The sequence below is a fragment of the Thamnophis elegans genome, chromosome 8 (assembly GCF_009769535.1).
Source record: "Thamnophis elegans isolate rThaEle1 chromosome 8, rThaEle1.pri, whole genome shotgun sequence".
In the NCBI taxonomy this organism is placed as follows: domain Eukaryota; kingdom Metazoa; phylum Chordata; class Lepidosauria; order Squamata; family Colubridae; genus Thamnophis; species Thamnophis elegans.
Window position 1 is genome coordinate 77295642 of NC_045548.1, and position 20000 is coordinate 77315641.

The following is a 20000-nucleotide window of genomic DNA, read 5'->3' on the forward strand; positions in this document are numbered from 1 at the left end:
CTCCTATTTAAATGGTTGCCCACTAGGACTCCAAGATCCCCCTCACAGTTACTACTACTGAGCAAGGTACCACCTATACTGTACCTGCGCATTTTGTTTTTTCTTGCCTATCAGTTGCAGAAGAAGTGACTAAAAGAAGGAGACAATTCTACAACTGTTCTGTTAGGAAATTTTTGACACTGCGCTAACCGACACCCAAAGTTTATAAGATGGATTTCCTGAAATTGCTTTGCAAGGAAGTCATTCTCTCTTAAGTGCATTTTCCTGATGCAAGCTTTTCAAAGCATTTCCTCTAATGATTTGGTAACATCCCCTCCCCCCCTTAATTAATTACTGGCAGACACATGTTATTGTTTCTCAGAAGCATTTTGCACACGCATTTTATTCATTATCTTCTGATCCAGAATTTTCACTACGGAAAAATAAATGCTGGAACATTTTCCTCAAGGCTGTGCTGTAGGGGAAGCTGTTTTAGTCTATTTGCAAATGTACTATTTTCCCGTGGAGTCCCTGATGCTCTCGTTTCCTTGCAGACCTTTCCTTACCCAACTAGGTAACATTATCAGTGCTAGAAGGGAGGGGAAGCTGTAGAAGGGAATAGCTAAAGAACAGGGGTCGACTTGGGAGTAAAGCCAGATGGTGAATGGCCCCTCCCAGAGGAAATAAAAGAGGAGCGAAAGGGGAGTGGAGTTTGCAGGAGACAATGCGTTCGCTTAATTAGTTCGTGACTCCCTGAGGCTCCTGGCCAAGTTTTGCAGATATCAGCCTGGCAGCTCTCCAAGCCAGAGAAGGTCTGTGACTGAAAATCCTCCCTTGAAAGACTTTGTTGGATGGGAATGAGCAGAATTCACAGTCAATTAATAAAAGGGTTTTTTTTGTCGGGGCCAGGAGTTTGCTTCATGTTCTCGGGAAGCCTCGGTCAGAACAAGACCTATACTTGTTATCTTGTACATGTTTAACAAACAAACAAACAAACAAATAAAACTTTGGCAGAAATTGTGCGCCCTGAAGATGCCCCGTGGGACAGCAACGTCTTCTACCAATGACTCTCCAAGTTCAATGCTGGCCCACATCTGCTCCAAGTGTTCCTTCCCTCTCCCCTTGGATGTATTGACAGATATCGTGTCATCGTGCCCTGTAAATAAATTATTCATTCTTCACATCTATTGTCACCTTGGAGGTATATTTATACACTGCAATCAGCTCCCTGGCGAATCCCCTTCTCAAGGCGACATCAATTTAGTTCTTGGGGGTGTTGTTGGTCTTTGTTGCTTAATTCAGGTATTATCATTTGCTTCGTCTTTGATTTGACAAGTTTCCCTTGAGTCTTTCTTCAAATGCAATGTGATCTTTTAAAAGCAATGCAGACCTACAAAGATGCTCTGTCTGTCTGTCTGTCTGTCTGTCTGTCTTGACAAACACAGATCTATATGTGTGAACCTCAGAGGATCCCGCTGAACTTGGTGGTTTCCTTGGCGAGGTCTCGCTACCCATACAGGAGAATCATTGTAGCTCAGGGTTGAAATGAGAGGTCCTTGTTGTTATCTTGCAGGTGATTGATTCAGAATTGAGCTGGAAGGGACATTGGAGGTCTTCTAGTCCAACCCCTTGCTCAAGGAGGAAACCTACACCATTTATAACAGGCTAACAGGGTTGGAAGGAACCTTGGAGGTCTTCTAGTCCAACCCTCTGCTCAAGGAGAAGACCCTACACCATTTATAACAGACTAAGAGTTGGAAGGGACTTTGGAGGTCTTCTAGTCCACCACCACCCCCACTCAGGCAGGAAACTTATACCACTTCAGACAAATGGTTATCCAACATCTTCTTAAAAACTTCCATTGTTGGAGCATTCGCTACTTCTGGAGGCAAATTGTTCTCACTGTCAGGAAATTTCTCCTTAGTTTTAGGTTGCTTCTCTTCTTGATTAGTTTCCATCCGTTGCTTTTTGTCCTGTCTTCTGGTTTCTTTGGAGGATAGCTTGACTCCCTCTTCTCTGTGGCAGCCCCTGAGATGTTGGAAGACTGCTATCATGTCTCCCCTAGTACTGCTTGTCATTAAAGTTTCTCCTCAACTGCTTCTCTCCTTAATTAATTTCCATGCATTGTTTCATTACCCAACTAAGTAACATTATCAGTGGTGGAAGGTGGAGGGGTTTGTGGGGGTGGGGTGGAAGAGGAGGAGGAGGAGGAGGATTGTAGGGTCTTTGATGCTCTCTGAGCTTGGTTGTTGTTTTGCAGACATTTCATGGCCCAACTCGGTAACATCATCAGTGCTACAAGGGAGTGGCATTTGCAGTGAGGTGGAGATGGAGGTGGGGGTGGAGATGGTGGTAGAGGAGGAGGAGGAGGAGGAGGAGGAGGACGACGACAGTGAGGTGGATAAATACCCACTTCCCCCTCCCTTGTAAAGTTAACTGCCTGTAAAGTGAGGTCGCCCATTTATTAAACTCATGGATCCTCCACCTTGCCTTTTGTACACAAACATCCACTCGTTAATTGGCTAATTAATGTTATGTATCCATCAATCAAATCTGTGCCGTAGCCCATTTCATAAAAAGTGACTTTGAAGGGCATGCAACTAAGATTCCCCTTCTTTCTTCCAAGGGAGGAGGAGGAGGAGGAGGAGGAGGAGGAGGAGGAGGAGGAGGAGGAGGAGGAGGAGGAGGAGGAGGAGGAGGAGGAAAAATGTGGGATCCTTGGTGTCCTCTTACCTTGGTAGTTTCCTTGCAGATATTTTATTATCTAATTGGGTGACATTATTAATGCTAGAATGAAGGGGAAGTTGCAGGGAGGAGGAGGAGGAGGAGGAGGAGGAGGAGGAGGAGGAGGAGGAGGAGGAGGAGGAGGAGGAGGAGGAGGAGGAGGACAGCGGGGGTCCTTGGTATTCCCTGAGCTTGGTTGTTTTCTTTCAGACATTTCATGGCCCAAGTAGCTAACATCATCAGTTTTACAACGGAGTGGGTTTTGCTCCTTATTTACATACAAGCGTCTTGCCAAACATTAAACAATGGTGGACGAGGCCTTCAACAACAGCCTCATCCACCAAGAATACTCCCACCAACGCTATACAGGATGGGTCATGAAATTGGGTGCAGCTCCCTTAACAACCACCTCGCTTCTGTCCCCAACTGTGGTCATCAATCAAGGACTACTTGATTCTCAAATAAAATCAAGAGTAGGAAACAAGGAGGGAAGAGGCCCTTGGTGATGTCCGCAGGCTGACTTTGAAATCACATTGCTTGACAGGTTCCCCTCCCTTTCTCTGCCTGCCCCAAGGTGGCCACCCGGACATCAGAACTCTTGAGTAAATTCCTCTAATGTGTTGTTAGGTCACTAATGGAGCCACTCATCCTTCCTAGGATGCCGGGTGAAAGCTTCCTCTGCGTTTGGGGCTATGACTCTTTCATTCTCCAGCTGACCGAGGTTTGACAGCTGGCACGGACTCTCTGCGCCCACGAATGAAGATATTTCAACATTTCATCGGAAACAAAAAATAAAATAAAATAAAACTAGCTGGGAGGACAGAGAAATTGTGGCTCACTCAGTGCCAGCCAGGTCCATCAAAAAGATAATGGTAGGGAATGTCAACCGAAGGAACTTGACAGAGTTGGAAATGCAGTGATAGGGGTGTATTATGGGTTGGCAAGGGCAACTGGGGTCTCCCCAAATGGAAAAACGTGACCCCAGAGTACTCTTCAATACGATTCTTTCAGCAACATTGTCTATTCAAGACAATAGCAGAATTGGAAGGGACCTTGGAGGTCTTCTAGTCCAACCCCCTGCTCACGCAGGAGGCCTTCTATCATTCCAGACAAGTGGTTATCCAGTCTCTTCTTAAAAAAAACCTCCAGTGATGGAGTACCCACAACTTCTGAAGGCAATTTCTGTTCCACTGGTTAATTGTCCTCACATTTCTCCTAATTCCAAGTTGCTTCTCTCCTTGATTACCTGTCTCCCAAAATCTGTACCATGCAATCAATTAATCGATCAATAAATTAGAAGAGATCTGGGAGGGACCTTGGAGGTCTTCTAGTCCATCCCCCTGCTTAAGCAGGAGATCCTATACCATGTCAGACAAGTGGCTGTCCAGTATCTTCTTAAAAACCTCCAGTGATGGAGAAGAAAGGAAGGAAGGAAGGAAGGAAGGAAGGAAGGAAGGAAGGAAGGAAGGAAGGAAGGAAGGAAGGAAGGAAGGAAGGAAGGAAGGAAGGACCCACAACTTCTGGAGGCAGGCTGTTCCACTGATTAAATATTTCTCACTGTTAGGAAGTTTCTCCTTAGTTCTAAGTTGCTTCTCTCCTTCATTAGTTTCCACCCACTGCTTCTTGTCCTGACTTCAGGTGCTTTGGAGAATAGCTTTACTTCCCTCTTCTTAGTAGCAGCCCCTCAAATATTGGAAGGCCACACTATGGTGTCATCCCTTGTTAGAGGTGACACTTGTTAAGATTCCTGCATCCATTCTTCATAAGTTACCCTACAGTCCCTTAATCATCTTTGTTGCTCTTTTCTGCAATCATTCTAAGTTCTCAAAATCTTTTTTATATTGTGGCGAGCAAAACTGGATGCAGGATTCCAGGTGTTGTACAATAATACAATAATACAATAGCAGAGTTGGAAGGGACCTTGGAGGTCTTCTAGTCCAACCCCCTGCCTAGGCAGGAAACCCTATACGGTTTCAGACAAATGGTTATCCAACATCTTCTTAAAAACTTCCAGTGTTGGGGCATTCACAACTTCTGGAGGCAAGTTGTTCCACTGATTAATTGTTCTCACTGTCAGGAAATTTCTCCTCAGTTCTAAGTTGCTTCTCTGCTTGATTAGTTTCCACCCATGGCTCCTTGTTCTACCCTCGGGTGCTTTGGAGAATAGCTTGACTCCCTCTTCTTTGTGGCAACCCCTGAGAGATTGGAACATAGCTATGATGTCTCCCCTAGACCTTCTTTTTATTAAACTAGCCATACCCAGTTCCTGCAACTGTTCTTCATATGTTTTAGCCTCCAGTCCCTTAATCATCTTTGTTGCTCTTCTCTGCACTCTTTCTAGAGTCTCCACATCTTTTCTACATCGTGGCGACCAAAACTGAATGCCATATTCCAAGTGTGGCCTTACCAAGGCTTTATAAAGTGGTATTAACCCTTCACATGATCTTGATTCTATCCCTCTGTTTATTGCAGTGTTTCTCAACCTTGGCAACTTGAAGATGTCCGGACTTCAACTCCCAGAATTCCCCAGCCAGCGAATGCTGGCTGGGGAATTCTGGGAGTTGAAGTCCGGACATCTTCAAGTTGCCAAGGTTGAGAAACACTGGTTTATTGTATTACTAAAGCTTTGAAAAACGGGACTACAACTTCACGTGATCTTGATTCTATCTCTATTAAGGCAACCTAAGAGTGCCTTGGCTGCTACAGCATGCTGCTGGCTTGTATTTAAGTGACTTGTCCACTAGGACTCCGCGTGGACAGTCACTTAAATAGGGGATGACCAGGCTGGGCCAAAAAGGCGGGGGGGTTTCAAGATGGCATGGAATGAACTCCTAAGGCTTCTGTACTCTATCCTGGTGCTTGGTTTCAGGTACATGACAGTATCATGCAAACTCTGTAGGGATTGCTTAACTGCTCAAACCACCTAGGCCTAGCACAGTACAGTATAGTATAATATAGAATAAGGTAAAGGTAAAGTTTTCCCCTCACATATGTGCTAGTCGTTCCCAACTCTAGGGGGCGGTGCTCATCTCCGTTTCAAAGCCGAAGAGCCAGCGCTGTCCAAAGACGTCTTCGTGGTCATGTGACCGGCATGACTCAATGCCGAAGGCGCACAGAACGCTGTGACCTTCCCACCAAAGGTGGTTCCTATTTTTCTACATGCATTTTTCGCTTGCTTTTGAACTGCTAGGTTGGCAGAAGCTGGGACAATGAACAGGAGCTCACTCCATTATGCGGCTGTAGGGATTCAAACCTCCGAACTGCCGGCCTTTCTGATCGACAAGCTCAGCGTCTTAGCCACTGAGCCACTGCGTCCCTCATAGTGTGGTGTAGTAGCAATAGCAGTTAGACTTCTTCTTCCTATCTATCTCCTTCCTCTTCCTCTCCTCCTCTTCTTCCTCTCTTTCTTCCCCGCCTCCCTCTTCGCCTCCTCCTTCCTTTTCCCCTCCTCCTAGTCCTATCTCCTCTTCCTCTCCTTCTCCTCCTTTTCTCCTTCTTCTTCCTCCTCCTGTTCCTCTTTGTCTCCTTCTTCCCCCTCCTCCTTCTCTTTCTCCTCCTCCTTTTCTTTCTTTCTAGCAACATTTTGAGACTTGATTTAAGACATTAAAAGCTAGCCCTTTACAACTTTGAAGGAGATAGAGCATTTCTTCATCAGCAATCCCCTCTGAGGATAGCAATAGTAGTTAGACTTATATACCGCTTCATAGGGTTTTCAGCCCTCTCTAAGCGGTTTACAGAGTCAGCATATTGCCCCCAACAACAATCCGGGTCCTCATTTTACCCACCTCGGAAGGATGGAAGGCTGAGTCAACCCTGAGCCGGTGAGATTTGAACAGCCGAACTGCAGAACTGCAGTCAGCTGAAGTAGCCTGCAATGCTGCATTTAACCACTGTGCCACCTCGGCTCGATATAGTGTAGTGTAGTATAATATAGTATAGTTTCTTCTGATATAGTATAGGCTCTCCTGCTTGAGCAGGGGGCTGGATTAGAAGACCTCCAAGGTCCCTTCCAGCTCATTCATTCGACTCCCATTGGCGCAACATCATTCCAGGCAGACTGTCCAGATCCTTCATAATGGAGCTCGGTGAAAACCCAAGGGCAATCAAAAGCCCAGAAGTTCTGGATGTTCCACCACTGGAGGCTTTTGTCTGGAACGGTGTAGGTTCTCCTGCTTGAAGAGGGGGTTGGACTAGAAGACCTCCAAGGTCCCTTCCAGCTCTGTTATTCTATTATGACGTTGCCCACCAACTTCATCTGAAGTGATTCTTCCTGACCTCCAGACAAACCTGTGCAGTCATCTCTGTAACTCCGTGTCTTCCCACAGATCTGTATGTTTATAAATACCCACTTCCCCCTCCCTTGTAAAGTTAATTGCCTGTAAAGTAAGGTCGCCCATTTATTAAACTCACGGATCCTCCAACTTGCCTTTTGTACACAAACATCCACTCGTTAATTGGCTAATTAATGTTATGTATCCATCAATCAAATCTGTGCCGTAGCCCATTTCATAAAAAGTGACTTTGAAGGGCATGCAACTAAGATTCCCCTTCTTTCTTCCAAGAGAGGAAGAGGAGGAGGAGGAGGAGGAGGAGGAGGAGGAGGAGGAGGAGGAACTGTGGGGTCCTTAGTGTCCTATAAGCTAATAGGATCCAGGTCATGGTTGCCCCAAAGGTGCTTTTTCTGGAAGCAACTGGACTTTCTTTGAAGAGGTTTCACTGCACATCCAAGAAGCTTCTTCAGTTCTGACTGAATGGTGGGGAATGGAAGGGTTTATACTCCTTGCAGAGAAAACTGGTCATTTGCATCCTTTTAGGGAGGCCACTTGGAGGCTTATCTGTGTCCTCAGAGTCACCTGAGTGGTGCCAATGAACGTGGAGCCTTCTTGGAACTGCTGAAAGGACGGTGTTGTAGTCACACCCATTAGCACAATTCAGGTGACGCTGAGGATGCAGATCAACCTCCAAGTGGCCTCAACGACTCTCTAAAAGGATGCAAATGACCAGCTGTCTGCAAGGAGTATAAATCCTTCAAATCCTCACCATCCAGTCAGAGCTGAAAAAGCTTCTTGGATGAGAAGCAAAATATCTTCAAAGAAAAAACTAGAAAGTCCAGTTGTCTCTTGGGGGAAAAAAAGGGCAACCATGAGTTGGATGAAGGAGAATATCCATGATCTCCTTGATTTGTCTCTTGTGGCTTCCTGTTTTCTGTTGGGCCCCAAAGGATGAACCAAGTAATCCCAAAGATGCTTTTTTCAAGAGACAATTAGACTTTCTGGTTTTTCTTTGAAGACTTTTTGCTTCGCAATGAAGAAGCTTCTTCAGCTCTGACTGGATGGTGGGGAATGGAAGGATTGATTCTCCTTGCAGACAGCTGGTTATTTGCATCCTTTTAGAGGGTCTTTGAGGCCACTTGGGAGGTTTATCAGTGGGAGTAGTAGAAATGGGTTTATTCACACCAGAGTTGGGTTGCAAATCTTGGTGCTACCGGTTCACTCATAACTCGCACGCAACGCTTCTGCACACCAAGGCAGGTGGGTGGAGCCTCCCGCCACCCCCGCTACCAGCTCGCCCAATCCGGGCTAAATCGAGAGCAACCCATCTCTGATCCACACCCATTTGCACCACTCAGGTGACCCAGAGAACACAGATAGACCTCCAAGTGGCCTCAACAACCTTTTCAAAGGATGCGAACGAACAGCTTTGTCTGCAAGGAGAATCAATCCTTCCGTTTCCCCACCATCCAGTCAGAGCTGAAGAAGCTTCATGGATGAGAAGCAAAATGCCCTCAAAGAAAAAGCAGAAAGTCCAGTTGTCTCTTGAAAAAAACACTTTTGGTTTCCCCACTGTTCTGTAGAAACTGGCTCTCTATAGTCCTCTATAGGCAAATCAATCATGAAATCAACATTAATACAATACAATACAATAGCAGAGTTGGAAGGGACCTTGGAGGTCTTCTAGTCCAACCCTCAGCTTAGCCAGGAAACTCTACACCACTTCAGACCAATGGTTATCCAGTGGTTATCTTCTTAAAAACTTCCAGTGTTGGGGCATTCACAACTTCTGGAGGCAACTTCTGTTCCACTGATTAATTGTTCTCACTGTCAGGAAATTTCTCCTTAGTTCTAAGTTGCTTCTCTCCTTGATTAGTTTCCACCCATTGCTTCTTGTCCTATCCTCAGGTGCCTTGGAGAATAGCTTGACTCCCTCTTTTTTGTGGCAACCCCTGAGATATTGGAAGACTGCTATCATGTCTCCCCTGGTCCTTCTTTTCATTAAACTAGACGTACCCAGTTCCTGCAAGCGTTCTTCATATGTTTTAGCCTCCAGTCCTTGTTGCTCTTCTCTGCACTCTTTCTAGAGTCTCAGCATTGCTTCTCTCCTTGATTAGTTTCCACCCATTGCTCCTTGTTCTGCCCACAGGTGCTTTGGAGAATAGTTTGACTCCCTCTTCTTTGAGGCAACCCCTGAGATATTGGAAGACTGCTATCATGTCTCCCCTGGTCCTTCTTTTCGTTAAACATTTGCCTTCCCTTCAAGAATCTTTACGGTCCATTAATCTCACATATTGGACAGATTCCCTACCTGAAGAGTTAAACGCCGCCATTTAGCGCCATCCCAGGAAGCCCCATTAAGGGGTGGGTATGTGTGGGCTGGAAACCAGAAACCTTAGACAGGTAAGCAAGAACCAGCAACCAAATTGAAATTCAGGGGTCTTCTGGCAGCTGGGAACCAAATTACCGCCTTACGGCCCAAAACCCGAAGGACAACGTATAAATCTCCCTTTTCCCAAGGAACTAGAAGAATAATTTGTTCCCTGCTGGTCTTTTGTGTCCACTTTCCATACGTCTATGGCATTTTTCTTTCTTTCTTTTTTTAACTGACCCCAACCACTTTTGCAAGGTGGCCTTCGAAAGAACAGGAGGCTCCCTCGGCTTTGAAATGGCTCTTCTTTCTCTCCTGCGCATTTCCACCACCGAGCTACATTTAATTAGGATTCAAAGGGTGTTCGGAGAACACTTAGCACTCGGCGGAGTTTATCTCTGGCGGTTTTTTATTTTATTTTAACAGGTTAAATAGCATGAAAGAGGAATCTCTGCAAACGTAGATTTTTTTTTAATTCCTTTTTTAACAGCGAATCGAAGCGGAGAGGTCAGTGGACGCTTCCTTTCGTGCGCCGCGCCAGTGATGGAAAGAGGAAAAAAATGGAAAGTCGCAGAAACAGGGCAGGCGGTTTCGTGTAGTTTAGTGGTGTGAGACAAATTGGGTGACTTCTGTTCGATCACGGGAGGTGGAGAGTTATAGCCTCGCTTTAGGCGGGAAAGTCAGCTAGGGCTGGAAGTTCTAGTTCCACCTTAGGCATGAAGGCCAGCTGGGATGACTTTGAGCCAATCGCGCGGAGATGGTGAGTCCTAGACCCGTCTTAGGCACAAATGTCAAACGGGGGACTTTGGATCAGTTTCTCTCAGCCTAAATTCCACCCCCCTTCAAAAGGTTGGGGAGGCGGAAAGAGGAGGAAGGAGAATTGTGTGTTCTGACCGAGGCTTCCCAAGAGCATGAAGCAAACTCCTTGTCCTGACAAAAAAAACCTTTTGTTAATTTTACTGTGAATTCTGCTCATTCACATCCGGCAAAGTCTTTCAAGGGAGGATTTACAGTCACAGACCTTAGCTGGCTTGGAGAGCTGCCAGGCTGAGATCTGCAAAACTTGGCAAGGAGTCTTGGAGAGTCAGGAACCAACTAAGCGAACTAATTGTCTCCTGCAAACTCCACTCCCCTGTCGCTCCTCTTTTATTTCCTCTGGGAGGGGCCATTCATCGTCCACCTGTGGCCTCACTCCCAAGTCGACCCCTGTTTTTTAGCTGTTTCCTTCGTCTGGCAACTCTGTGCAGGTGGATACTGCTCCAGCTGTTCATCTGCCTCACTGATGTCTGACTCTGAATGCAGGTGATAACTGTTGGACGGCTCTGGTCCCCTCTCTGCCTTTGACACAGAGCCCTCATCAGAGCCTTCCCCAGACTCCAGGACTGGCCCATGTTCCTCCCCAACCTCCTCACTGTCCGACTCTGCTGCCACAACATTGTGAATGTTCACTGCCTTGAATTTTTTTATATAGCAATAAAAGTGGGATAAATATCAAGATAGATAGATAAATAGATAGATAGATAGATAGATAGATAGATAGATAGATAGATAGATAGATAGATAGAGTGAGAGAGAGAGAGAGAGAGAGAGAGAGAGAGAGAGAGAGATAGATAGATAGATAGATAGATAGATAGATAGATAGATAGATAGATGATAGATAGATAATATAAATAGATATAGATGGATGGATGGATGGATGGATGGATGGATGGATGATAGATAGATGATAGATAGATAGATAGATGATAGATAGATGGATGGATGGATGGATGGATGGATGGATGGATGATAGGTAGGTAGGTAGGTAGGTAGATAGACAGACGATAGATAGATAGATAGATAGATAGATAGATAGATAGATAGATAGATAGATAGATAGATGATAGATAGATGATAGATAGATGATAGATAGATGATTAGATAGATGGATGGATGGATGGATGGATGGATGGATGGATGATAGGTAGGTAGGTAGGTAGATAGATAGACAGACGATAGATAGATAGATAGATAGATAGATAGATAGATAGATAGATAGATAGATGATAGATGGATGGATGGATGGATGGATGGATGGATGATAGGTAGGTAGGTAGGTAGATAGATAGACAGACGATAGATAGATAGATAGATGATAGATAGATGATAGATAGATGATTAGATAGATGGATGGATGGATGGATGGATGGATGGATGATGGATGGATGGATGATAGGTAGGTAGGTAGGTAGGTAGATAGATACAGACGATAGATAGATAGATAGATAGATAGATAGATAGATAGATAGATGATAGATAGATGATTAGATAGATAGATAGATAGATAGATAGATAGATAGATAGATGATAGACAGACAGACAGACAGACAGACAGATAGACAGATGATAAATCAAAGGAGAGCAGAACAGAATAATAGAATGGAGTGGAGCGGAGCAGAGCAGAGTAGAGTGGAGCAGAGCAGAATGCTTGTAACTAATATCCAGTCGCACAATTTTTCAGCTTGAGCTCTTGAGCTGCAAAGCTGACACTCTGTGTTTGAGACCCAGCCATGCGACGAGGTGAATTCCCGCTCCTTGTGACCACCTAACAGTTTGAAAGCATGCACATTTGCTATTGTTCTGCTAACGTATCTCCAGTTGCATTTATTATCACATGAAGATTTAGAATATCTAATATTTCAGGCATTGGTCTGGGGAGAACGATGGGCAAAGATTGAGGAGTCCCTTCACAGGGACAAAGGAACAAAAGAAACCCAAACATTTTGAATCATTGTGGAACTCTGTAGAACAGAATCGAGAAGGAAATTCATGGTTTGACCCCGAAGCTTGAAAAAAGGGTATTATTCTTGAATAAAATTACGCTTACCTGCTTTTTACTCCTCTGAGCAACTGGAAACAGAGCCTTAGACTTCTCTGCAATTTTCTGCCAATCGAGAAATAACAATAATAACAATCATGTCAATGGTATAAGAATAATAACAGGAACACAACAGCACTCACAGTATCATTGATCAGGATAGTGTGAAGATGCTTTAGCATTTGTTTACAATACTTGTTTTGCTCCCCAAAAGGAGGGGAAGTAAATCAGATGATGTAGGGATAGCTTTTAAAGGACAGGCTTTTTTAAGAAAGTGGTGGTCATTTCAATTTCAAAAACATGGTTTTTGAAAAAAAAACATGGTTTTTGAAGAAAAAAAAAACATGGTTTCCAGATCAAATGCACCACTGGAAAAAACCAACAGCAGTTAAGGGTGAGAAAGTGACAATTTTGCCACTCCATCCCAGCCCCTGATGTCACCAGTCCATTTACAAAGGATCTGTTAGGAATATAATCTAACGGTTGGGTTGGCAATATATAAATCATGTAACAATGCTGTACCTGTTTCTTTAAATCATACTGTACAATGTGATTGGTTGCAGTTTTCCTCAATTGGCCATAAGAGGGAGCCAGAAGGACTGTTAGCTCTCCGTTCATTAGATGCTGGGCTGATCTGATCTGAGTGTTTTTTGGAAGCTGGCTGTTAGAAAGTGCCGTGAGCTATTGTAAGTTTTGCAACTGCTAGCAAACCTTGAGTACCAGACTGTTTTGTATGATTATGGACTATGTTATTTGGATTATCCCTTAACTGAAAGACATTGATGACTGACTGTCTTATCCATGTATGACTTGGACTGTTTGATGGACTCTGATACCTCTATTTCCATGAAAGTAAAAGCCTATTTAAACTGCAGTGTCTCTGTATGCTGGTTTGTGTGTTCTCCAACAACACTCTCACTACGCTTCTCTGAACGTACTCGCTCTCCCAACGGGGACCTTACCTAACAGGATCCTTTGGATGGGTTGAAATGGCTGGCAAGACAGAAATATAAGGATGGGAAATCACTGGGTTTTGCTGGAGAAAAAGCACATGGGGAGCAAAAGAAACCTTTTTCTGTTAGCTGAAAGAGGGCTGCCAGATGCTTGGGACAGTTCTAAGCTGTCTCTTTGAACAGAAGTGAGAAAGAAAGAAAGAAAGAAAGAAAGAAAGAAAGAAGGAAGGAAGGAAGGAAGGAAGGAAGGAAGGAAGGAAAGAAAGAAGGAAGGAAAGAAAGAAAGAAGGAAGGAAGGAAGGAAAGGAAGGAAAAGAGAGGAAAGAGAGAGAGAAAGGAGAAAGAGAGAGGAAAAAGAAAGAGAGAGAAAGAGAAGGAAGGAGAAAGAGAGAGAAAGGGAAGGAAGAAAAGGAAGAAAGAAAGAGAAGAAAGAGAGAGAGAAAGAAGGAAGGAAGGAGGGAAGGAAGGAAGAAATAAAGAGGAGGGAATGAAAGAAGACAGAGAAAGAAAGGAAGGAAAGAAAAAAGAGAGAAGAAAAGAGAGAGAGAAAGAAGGAAGGAAGGAGATAAAGAGGAAAGGGGAAAAGGAATAAGAAAAAGAGAAGAAAGGAAAGGAAGGAAAAGAAAGACGGGAGAGAAGAAAGAGAGAGAAAGAGAGGGATAGAGAAAGAAAGAAGGAAGGAAGAAGAAAGAGAAAGAGAGAAGGAAGGAAAGGAAGGAAAGGAAGAGAGAGAGAAGAAAGAGAGAGAAAGGGAGAGAGAAAAAGAAAGAAAGAGATGGAAGGAAGGAGGAAGGGAAGGAAGGAAGGAAGAGGAGGGAATGAAACAAGAGAGAGAAAGAAGGAAGGAAGGAGAAAGAGGTAAGGGAAAGAAAGAGGGAGAAAGAGAGAAAAAAGAGAGGAAAAGAGAGGGAGGGAGGGAGGGAGGGAGGGAGGGAAGGAAGGAAGGAAGGAAGGAAGGAAGGAAGGAAGGAAGGAAGGAAGGAAGGAAGGAAAGGCAATGGACTTCTCTCAATTCCAGGGTCTTTCCCTGTCTTTCTTACCTTCTGTATTGCTCCATATCGTTGAATGGCATCGGAAAGTTGGTTTTTCAGCCGGTCGAGGTGGAGTCGTTCTTGCTATGGGAGAGAAAGAGAGAATGGGAGAAAGATGAACAAATACAGCTGGCACCTCAACAATTCATGCAAAGTATCAATGGTGCTTTTCAGGAGGCAACTGGTTTTTCTTTGAAGACCTTTCGCTTCTCATCCAAGAAGTTTCTTCAGTTCTGACTGGATGGTGGGGAATGGAAGGATTTACACTCCTTGCAGACAGCTGGTCATTTAGAGAATCATTGAGGCCACCAGGACACAGATAAACCTCCAAGTGGCCTCAACGACCCTCTAAAAAAGAATGCAAATGACCCCCTGCCTGCAAGGAATATCAATCCTTCCAGTCCCCACCATCCAGTTAAGTGAATCATGTTAACCTTGGGCCAATAAGTTTCAATCAGGTCCAGTTGCCTCTTGAAGAAACATCTTTGGGACAACCATGACCTGGATGACTGAGAAAGTCCACAGACAAAGGGACAATCAATGCTTAGAATCCCAGAAAAGGATTGGAAGAACTCAGATCTGAACCTTCTAGCTTGTCAAGAGTTTGTTGCATAAATTCAATCCAGAAAGCAGACACAGATAACTGATGTAGCAGAATTCATTAACTTTATATATGAATATAAGAACAGATGAATAAATGTACAATACCAACAGGTGGTTCTTCCAAGTTAACACAAGGCAGGAGAGTTACAGGCAAACACAAGGCAGTTAGTTTCATATCAGCAGACAAGCCCTGACAGACTGCTAGTTTACTTCTCAGAGCAGCAGACTGCTAAAGTTTCTGTTTCAATTCTTTGCACAGACTCAGCTCTGTTTAAGCTCCCATTGGCTGACTTAGTTGCTATGCCTATTCATTGGCTGACCTTGTTCCCATGTCTCTCCCGGTCATGAATATTTTAACATAGCTCACAACATTTCTGGTTGATCTCAGGCCAATAGGTTTCAATCAAAAATGAACAGGACGAAGCAGATAAGGAAAAGTAAGGAGAAGTAAGATAAGGAGAAGTAAGTTCTTCCAAAACAGAACTGATGATATAATGCGAAATAATTTTGCTATGAAAATATTTTGGGATAAGGCAACAATCCCACATCTCAATGTGCTGTGGTGATTTTTCGTTTTTGCCCACAGGTTTGTTTTGAAATTGATTTCCATTTGACAGATGTTTATGAAGCATCTTGAGATGTTTATGAAGCATCTTGAGATGTTTATGAAGCATCTTGAGATGTTTATGAAGCATCTTGAGATGTTTATGAAGCATCTTGAAGGGCCCTCCTGGGCCAAATCTTCCCTTATCCGCGCTCTCATCAAACAAATGCTCATTATTGCTGAATAAGATTTGATTAAGATTTCAGACTCTGCACTGCATATTCTGTTTGCAATACTGTGGGAAGATTAGAGAGGCACATTCTGTTCCCTTCTTCTTCGCCTAGGGAACCCTCAAGGGCATCTTAGTGTATGCCAACCGCACTTGTGACACAGCTTGTCAGCGAAGTTGCCTGAATGGTGACCCTAGACCCAATACCCAGAATAATTGGACCAGATGTTGCCAGATGATCGAAGGCATGACAAGCCCCTTCCCAAAACCAATGGAGAAGTTTCATTTACACCGGAGGTGAACATGGAAACCAGAAGGCCTTTCAAGAGGTTAGCTCACTTTGGGGAGAACGTTTGTGAACAAGACAAATCAGAGTTTTGACGGAAGATTACCAAAGGCGGTCCCTATTTTTCTACTTGCATTTTTTTTCCCCCGAACTGCTAGATTGGCAGAAGCTGGGACAAGTAGCGGGAGCTCATTCCGTCACGCGGCACTAGGGATTCAAACCGCCGAACAGCTGATCTTTCTGAACAAAAAGCTCAGCGTCTTAGCCACCGAGCCACCAAATCGCTGCAAGCAAGTTAGGCAACCACGTAAATTTCCTTCATACGTAAAGTAAATAAACGCGCAAATGATGGGGGGGGGGGCAGGAATAAGGATCCAATTCCAAGAAGATGGGGCAGTTGGCAAGTCAGATTAATTCAATCTATAATAGAGTTCAGTAATGATACTTTTGGCATTGTTCCTTGGCAATAGGTCATCTCAATGCTGAATTTAAGCTACAGGGACACGTTTCAAATTTCTACATTAGCCCTATTAAACCGCAGGGATCATCAATCCCAGCTTTTCAGCTTTTCTTCAACCCCCCCCCCCCCTAACTTCTGGCCGTTAACCATCGCAGCTAGCGAAGACATTAGGTACCGTCTAAGAACATCCAGCTCGGCCAAGCTGAGAAATAGAAGTGCATAAAACATTTTATCTTGAAACATTCTTCAGGCTAACCCTCGTGGCTGGCGCTAATGCTGTCAAACACACCTTGGTTTGCAGGCAGATCTGCTTGACTTGAGGATTAAAATGGGCCCTCTCCAGCACTTTGGGAAACGGTCAAAACACAACTTATTTGAATCATTTCCAAGATGCGCAAAACGGTCTATTTTCAGACCATAGTTTTGCCCTTGAAGTAGAACCGTTCAGAGTGTTTTGTAGATGTTAAGGTTTCTTCATGGTATTGGACCTGGGTACTTGAGAGACCGCCTGCTGTCAATCACCTCCACTAGACCGATTAGATCCCACAGATTAGGCCTCCTCCGAATTCCATCCGCCGGCCAGTGTCGACTGGTGACTACCAGCCTTCTCTGTGGCTGCTCCGACCCTCTGGAACGAACTCCCCGTGGAGATTCATACCCTCACCACCCTCCAGGCCTTCCGCAAAGCCCTTAAAACCTGGCTGTTCCGACAGGCCTGGGGCTAAAGAGCTGTTGCCCCCGTCTCGAATGGTATGACTGTTGTGTGTTTTAAATTATGTATTGTTATGTTTCGTCTTTTATTTTTTGTCTGTACCCCCCTTCCCTGATTTGAATTGTGAGCCGCCCTGAGTCCCCTTCGGGGGAAAAGGGCAGCATATAAATATAATCAAATCAAATCAAATCAATCTTTTTTCCCAAACGTTATTTTTATTTATTTTTTTCATTTTCATACAAATAACCACATGTATACCATTACATAATCAACACTATTTTGCATGGTTCAATATTACGTCAATTCGTCTTACCATCAACTCCCAAAAACAATTATTGGCTCTTCTACTCTCCATCATCAATTTGATAGGACTAAGGGTGCGGATGGGGACCGCAGGCCAGAAATTAAAAGATAGCAATAGCAATAGCAGTTAGACTTATATACCGCTTCATAGGGCTTTCAGCCCTCTCTAAGCGGTTTACAGAGTCAGTTTATTGCCCCCAACAACAATCCGGGTCCTCATGCTTGCTCCTGGGGAGGAAAGCTATGGAAAATCTAGACAGCCTACTAAAAATCAGAGACATCATCCTGCCAACAAAAGTGTGTCTAGTCAAGGCGATGGTTTTCCCAGTTGCAATGGATGGCTGTGAAAGTTGGACAATAAGGAAGGCTGAGCACCAAATAATGGAGGCCTTTGAACACTGGTGCTGGAGAAGACTCTTACGAGTCCCTTGGCCTGCAAGGCCATCCAACCGGTCAGTCCTAGAGGAGATCAACCCTGACCGCTCTTTAGAAGGCCTCATCCTGAAGAGGAAACTCAAAGACTTTGGCCACCTAAGGAGAAGGAAGAAGGACTCCCTGGAGAAGAGCCTCATGCTGGGAACGATGGAGGGCAAAAGAAGACGAAGGGGACGGCAGAGAAAGAAGAGGTGGATGGAGTCACTGAAGCAGTCGGTGTGAGCTTAAACGGACTCCGGAGGATGGTAGAGGACAGGAAGGCCTGGAGGAACGTTGTCCATGGGGTCACGATGGGTCAGACACGACTTTGCAAGTAACAACAAGGGGTGACATGATAGCAGTATTTCAGTATTTTTGTGGCTGCCACAAAGAAGAAGGGGTCAACCTGTTTTCCAAAGCACCAGAAGGTAAGACAAGAAACAATGGATGGAAACTAATCAAGGGGAGAAGCAACTTAGAACTAAGGAGGGACCTCCCGACAGTGAGAACAATTAACCAGTGGAACAGCTTGTCTTCAGAACAAGCTGTGGGTGCTCCAACATTTCAGCCACCTGTCTGAAATAGCAATAGCAGTAGACTTATATACCGCTTCATAGGGCTTTCAGCCCTCTCTAAGCGGTTTACAGAGAGTCAGCATATTGCCCCCAACAATCTGGGTCCTCATTTTACCCACCTCGGAAGGATGGAAGGCTGAGTCAACCCTGAGCCGGTGAGATTTGAACCGCTGAACTGCTGATCTAGCAGTAGCCTGCAGTGCTGCATTTAACCACTGCGCCACCTTGGCTCAATGGTGTAAGGTCTCTTGCTTGAGCAAGGGGTTGGACTAGATGACCTCCAAGGTCCCTTCTGACTGTATTATTCTATGTTCTTAAAATTGCCTTGCCATCTCTCCAACTTTCTCCTTCCCGGTCTCTAGCTAACGCGCCAGCAGTGTGAAAAGCGAAAGGCAAGACTTTTTTAAATAAGATATTGCCGAAATAGCTCAATCACGGGAAGTAGGGTTTTTATCTCTATAAATCCATCTCGGGAAAATTTACATTGATGGAGGATTTGATAGGAGAATATTTTACTTATGTAAATCCATCTCGGGAAAGTATACATTGATAAAGAGGTTTGACACTAGAATATTTTACGATTGGTGAGAGGCCTGTAAGTATCCGTCAAACATGAGATATGCACCGTGGTGTAAATATTAGATTAGAAAGACTGTAAAAGGCCACGAAATGCTAAATATATTTCAGGCATCTGATAAGGACAGTTCAGCCAATCTGCATTCGCATTTTCATTCCAATCGCAAAATCTTTACAAGCTTTGATATCGTAATGCATTTATAATATGCTTGTGAAGCTGGGCCACATTTAACTAACTTCCTTTGACCAGCTTTTTGCCTTTTTCAAACAATCGTAAATTTGCACTTTTATTGAAACAGAAAAAAAGGAAAACAAAGCAGAAAATGACAATTAGTGGCCCAGAGAAAGATTTCAAGGACAACGCTAAGAATTTAAGTTGATGGTATAAATTCAAACGTGATTTATTATGCCCCAAAACTATTTCATTCGTTGTTCAATCAAACCTGAGATGTGCAAAAGATATTTTGAATGTCGGGAATGTATTCAGAAAATCTCAAAACTGTGTCCCACGCATAATACCTTCATTAGTTTTTTAAGGTATCACATGGTTATTGATTATTTATGTTCTACTTTCATCTCATATCTTGCTGATTTGATCCGAGGTGGCGCAGTGGTTAAATGCAGCACTGCAAGCTATTTCAGCTGACTGCAGTTCTGCAGTTCACCTGTTCAAATCTCACCGGCTCAGGGTTGACTCAGCCTTCCATCCTTCCGAGGTGGGTAAAATGAGGACCCGGATTGTTGTTGGGGGCAATATGCTGACTCTGTAAACCGCTTAGAGAGGGCTGAAAGCCCTATGAAGCGGTATATAAGTCTAACTGCTATTGCTATTGCTATCCTCAGAGGGGATTGCTGATGAAGAAATGCTCTATCTCCTTCAAAGGTGTAAAGGGCTAGTTTTTAATGTCTTAAATCAAGTCTCAAAATGTTGCTAGAAAGAAAGAAAAGGAGGAGGAGAAAGAGAAGGAGGAGGGGGAAGAAGGAGACAAAGAGGAGCAGGAGAAGGAAGAAGAAGGAGAGAAGGAGGAGGAGAGGAAGAGGAGAAGGACTAGGAGGGGGGAAAGGAAGGAGGAGGCGAGGAAGGAGGAGGGGAAGGAAGAGAGGAAGAAGAG

At 44.2% G+C, this 20000-nt stretch overlaps 1 protein-coding gene across 2 annotated transcripts in view; it reads right to left on the reverse strand.

Moving 5' to 3' along the window:
- Positions 1-20000, reverse strand: part of TSNARE1 (t-SNARE domain containing 1) — a 243636-nt gene that overhangs the window by 121249 nt on the left and 102387 nt on the right. For both annotated transcript variants that reach the window (XM_032223182.1, XM_032223184.1), the window contains 2 exons: positions 14196-14270; positions 12212-12268 (listed from right to left, as the gene is read on the reverse strand). In XM_032223182.1, coding sequence (XP_032079073.1) covers positions 12212-12268; positions 14196-14270 — 132 coding nt within the window. The remainder of the gene's footprint in view (positions 1-12211; positions 12269-14195; positions 14271-20000) is intronic.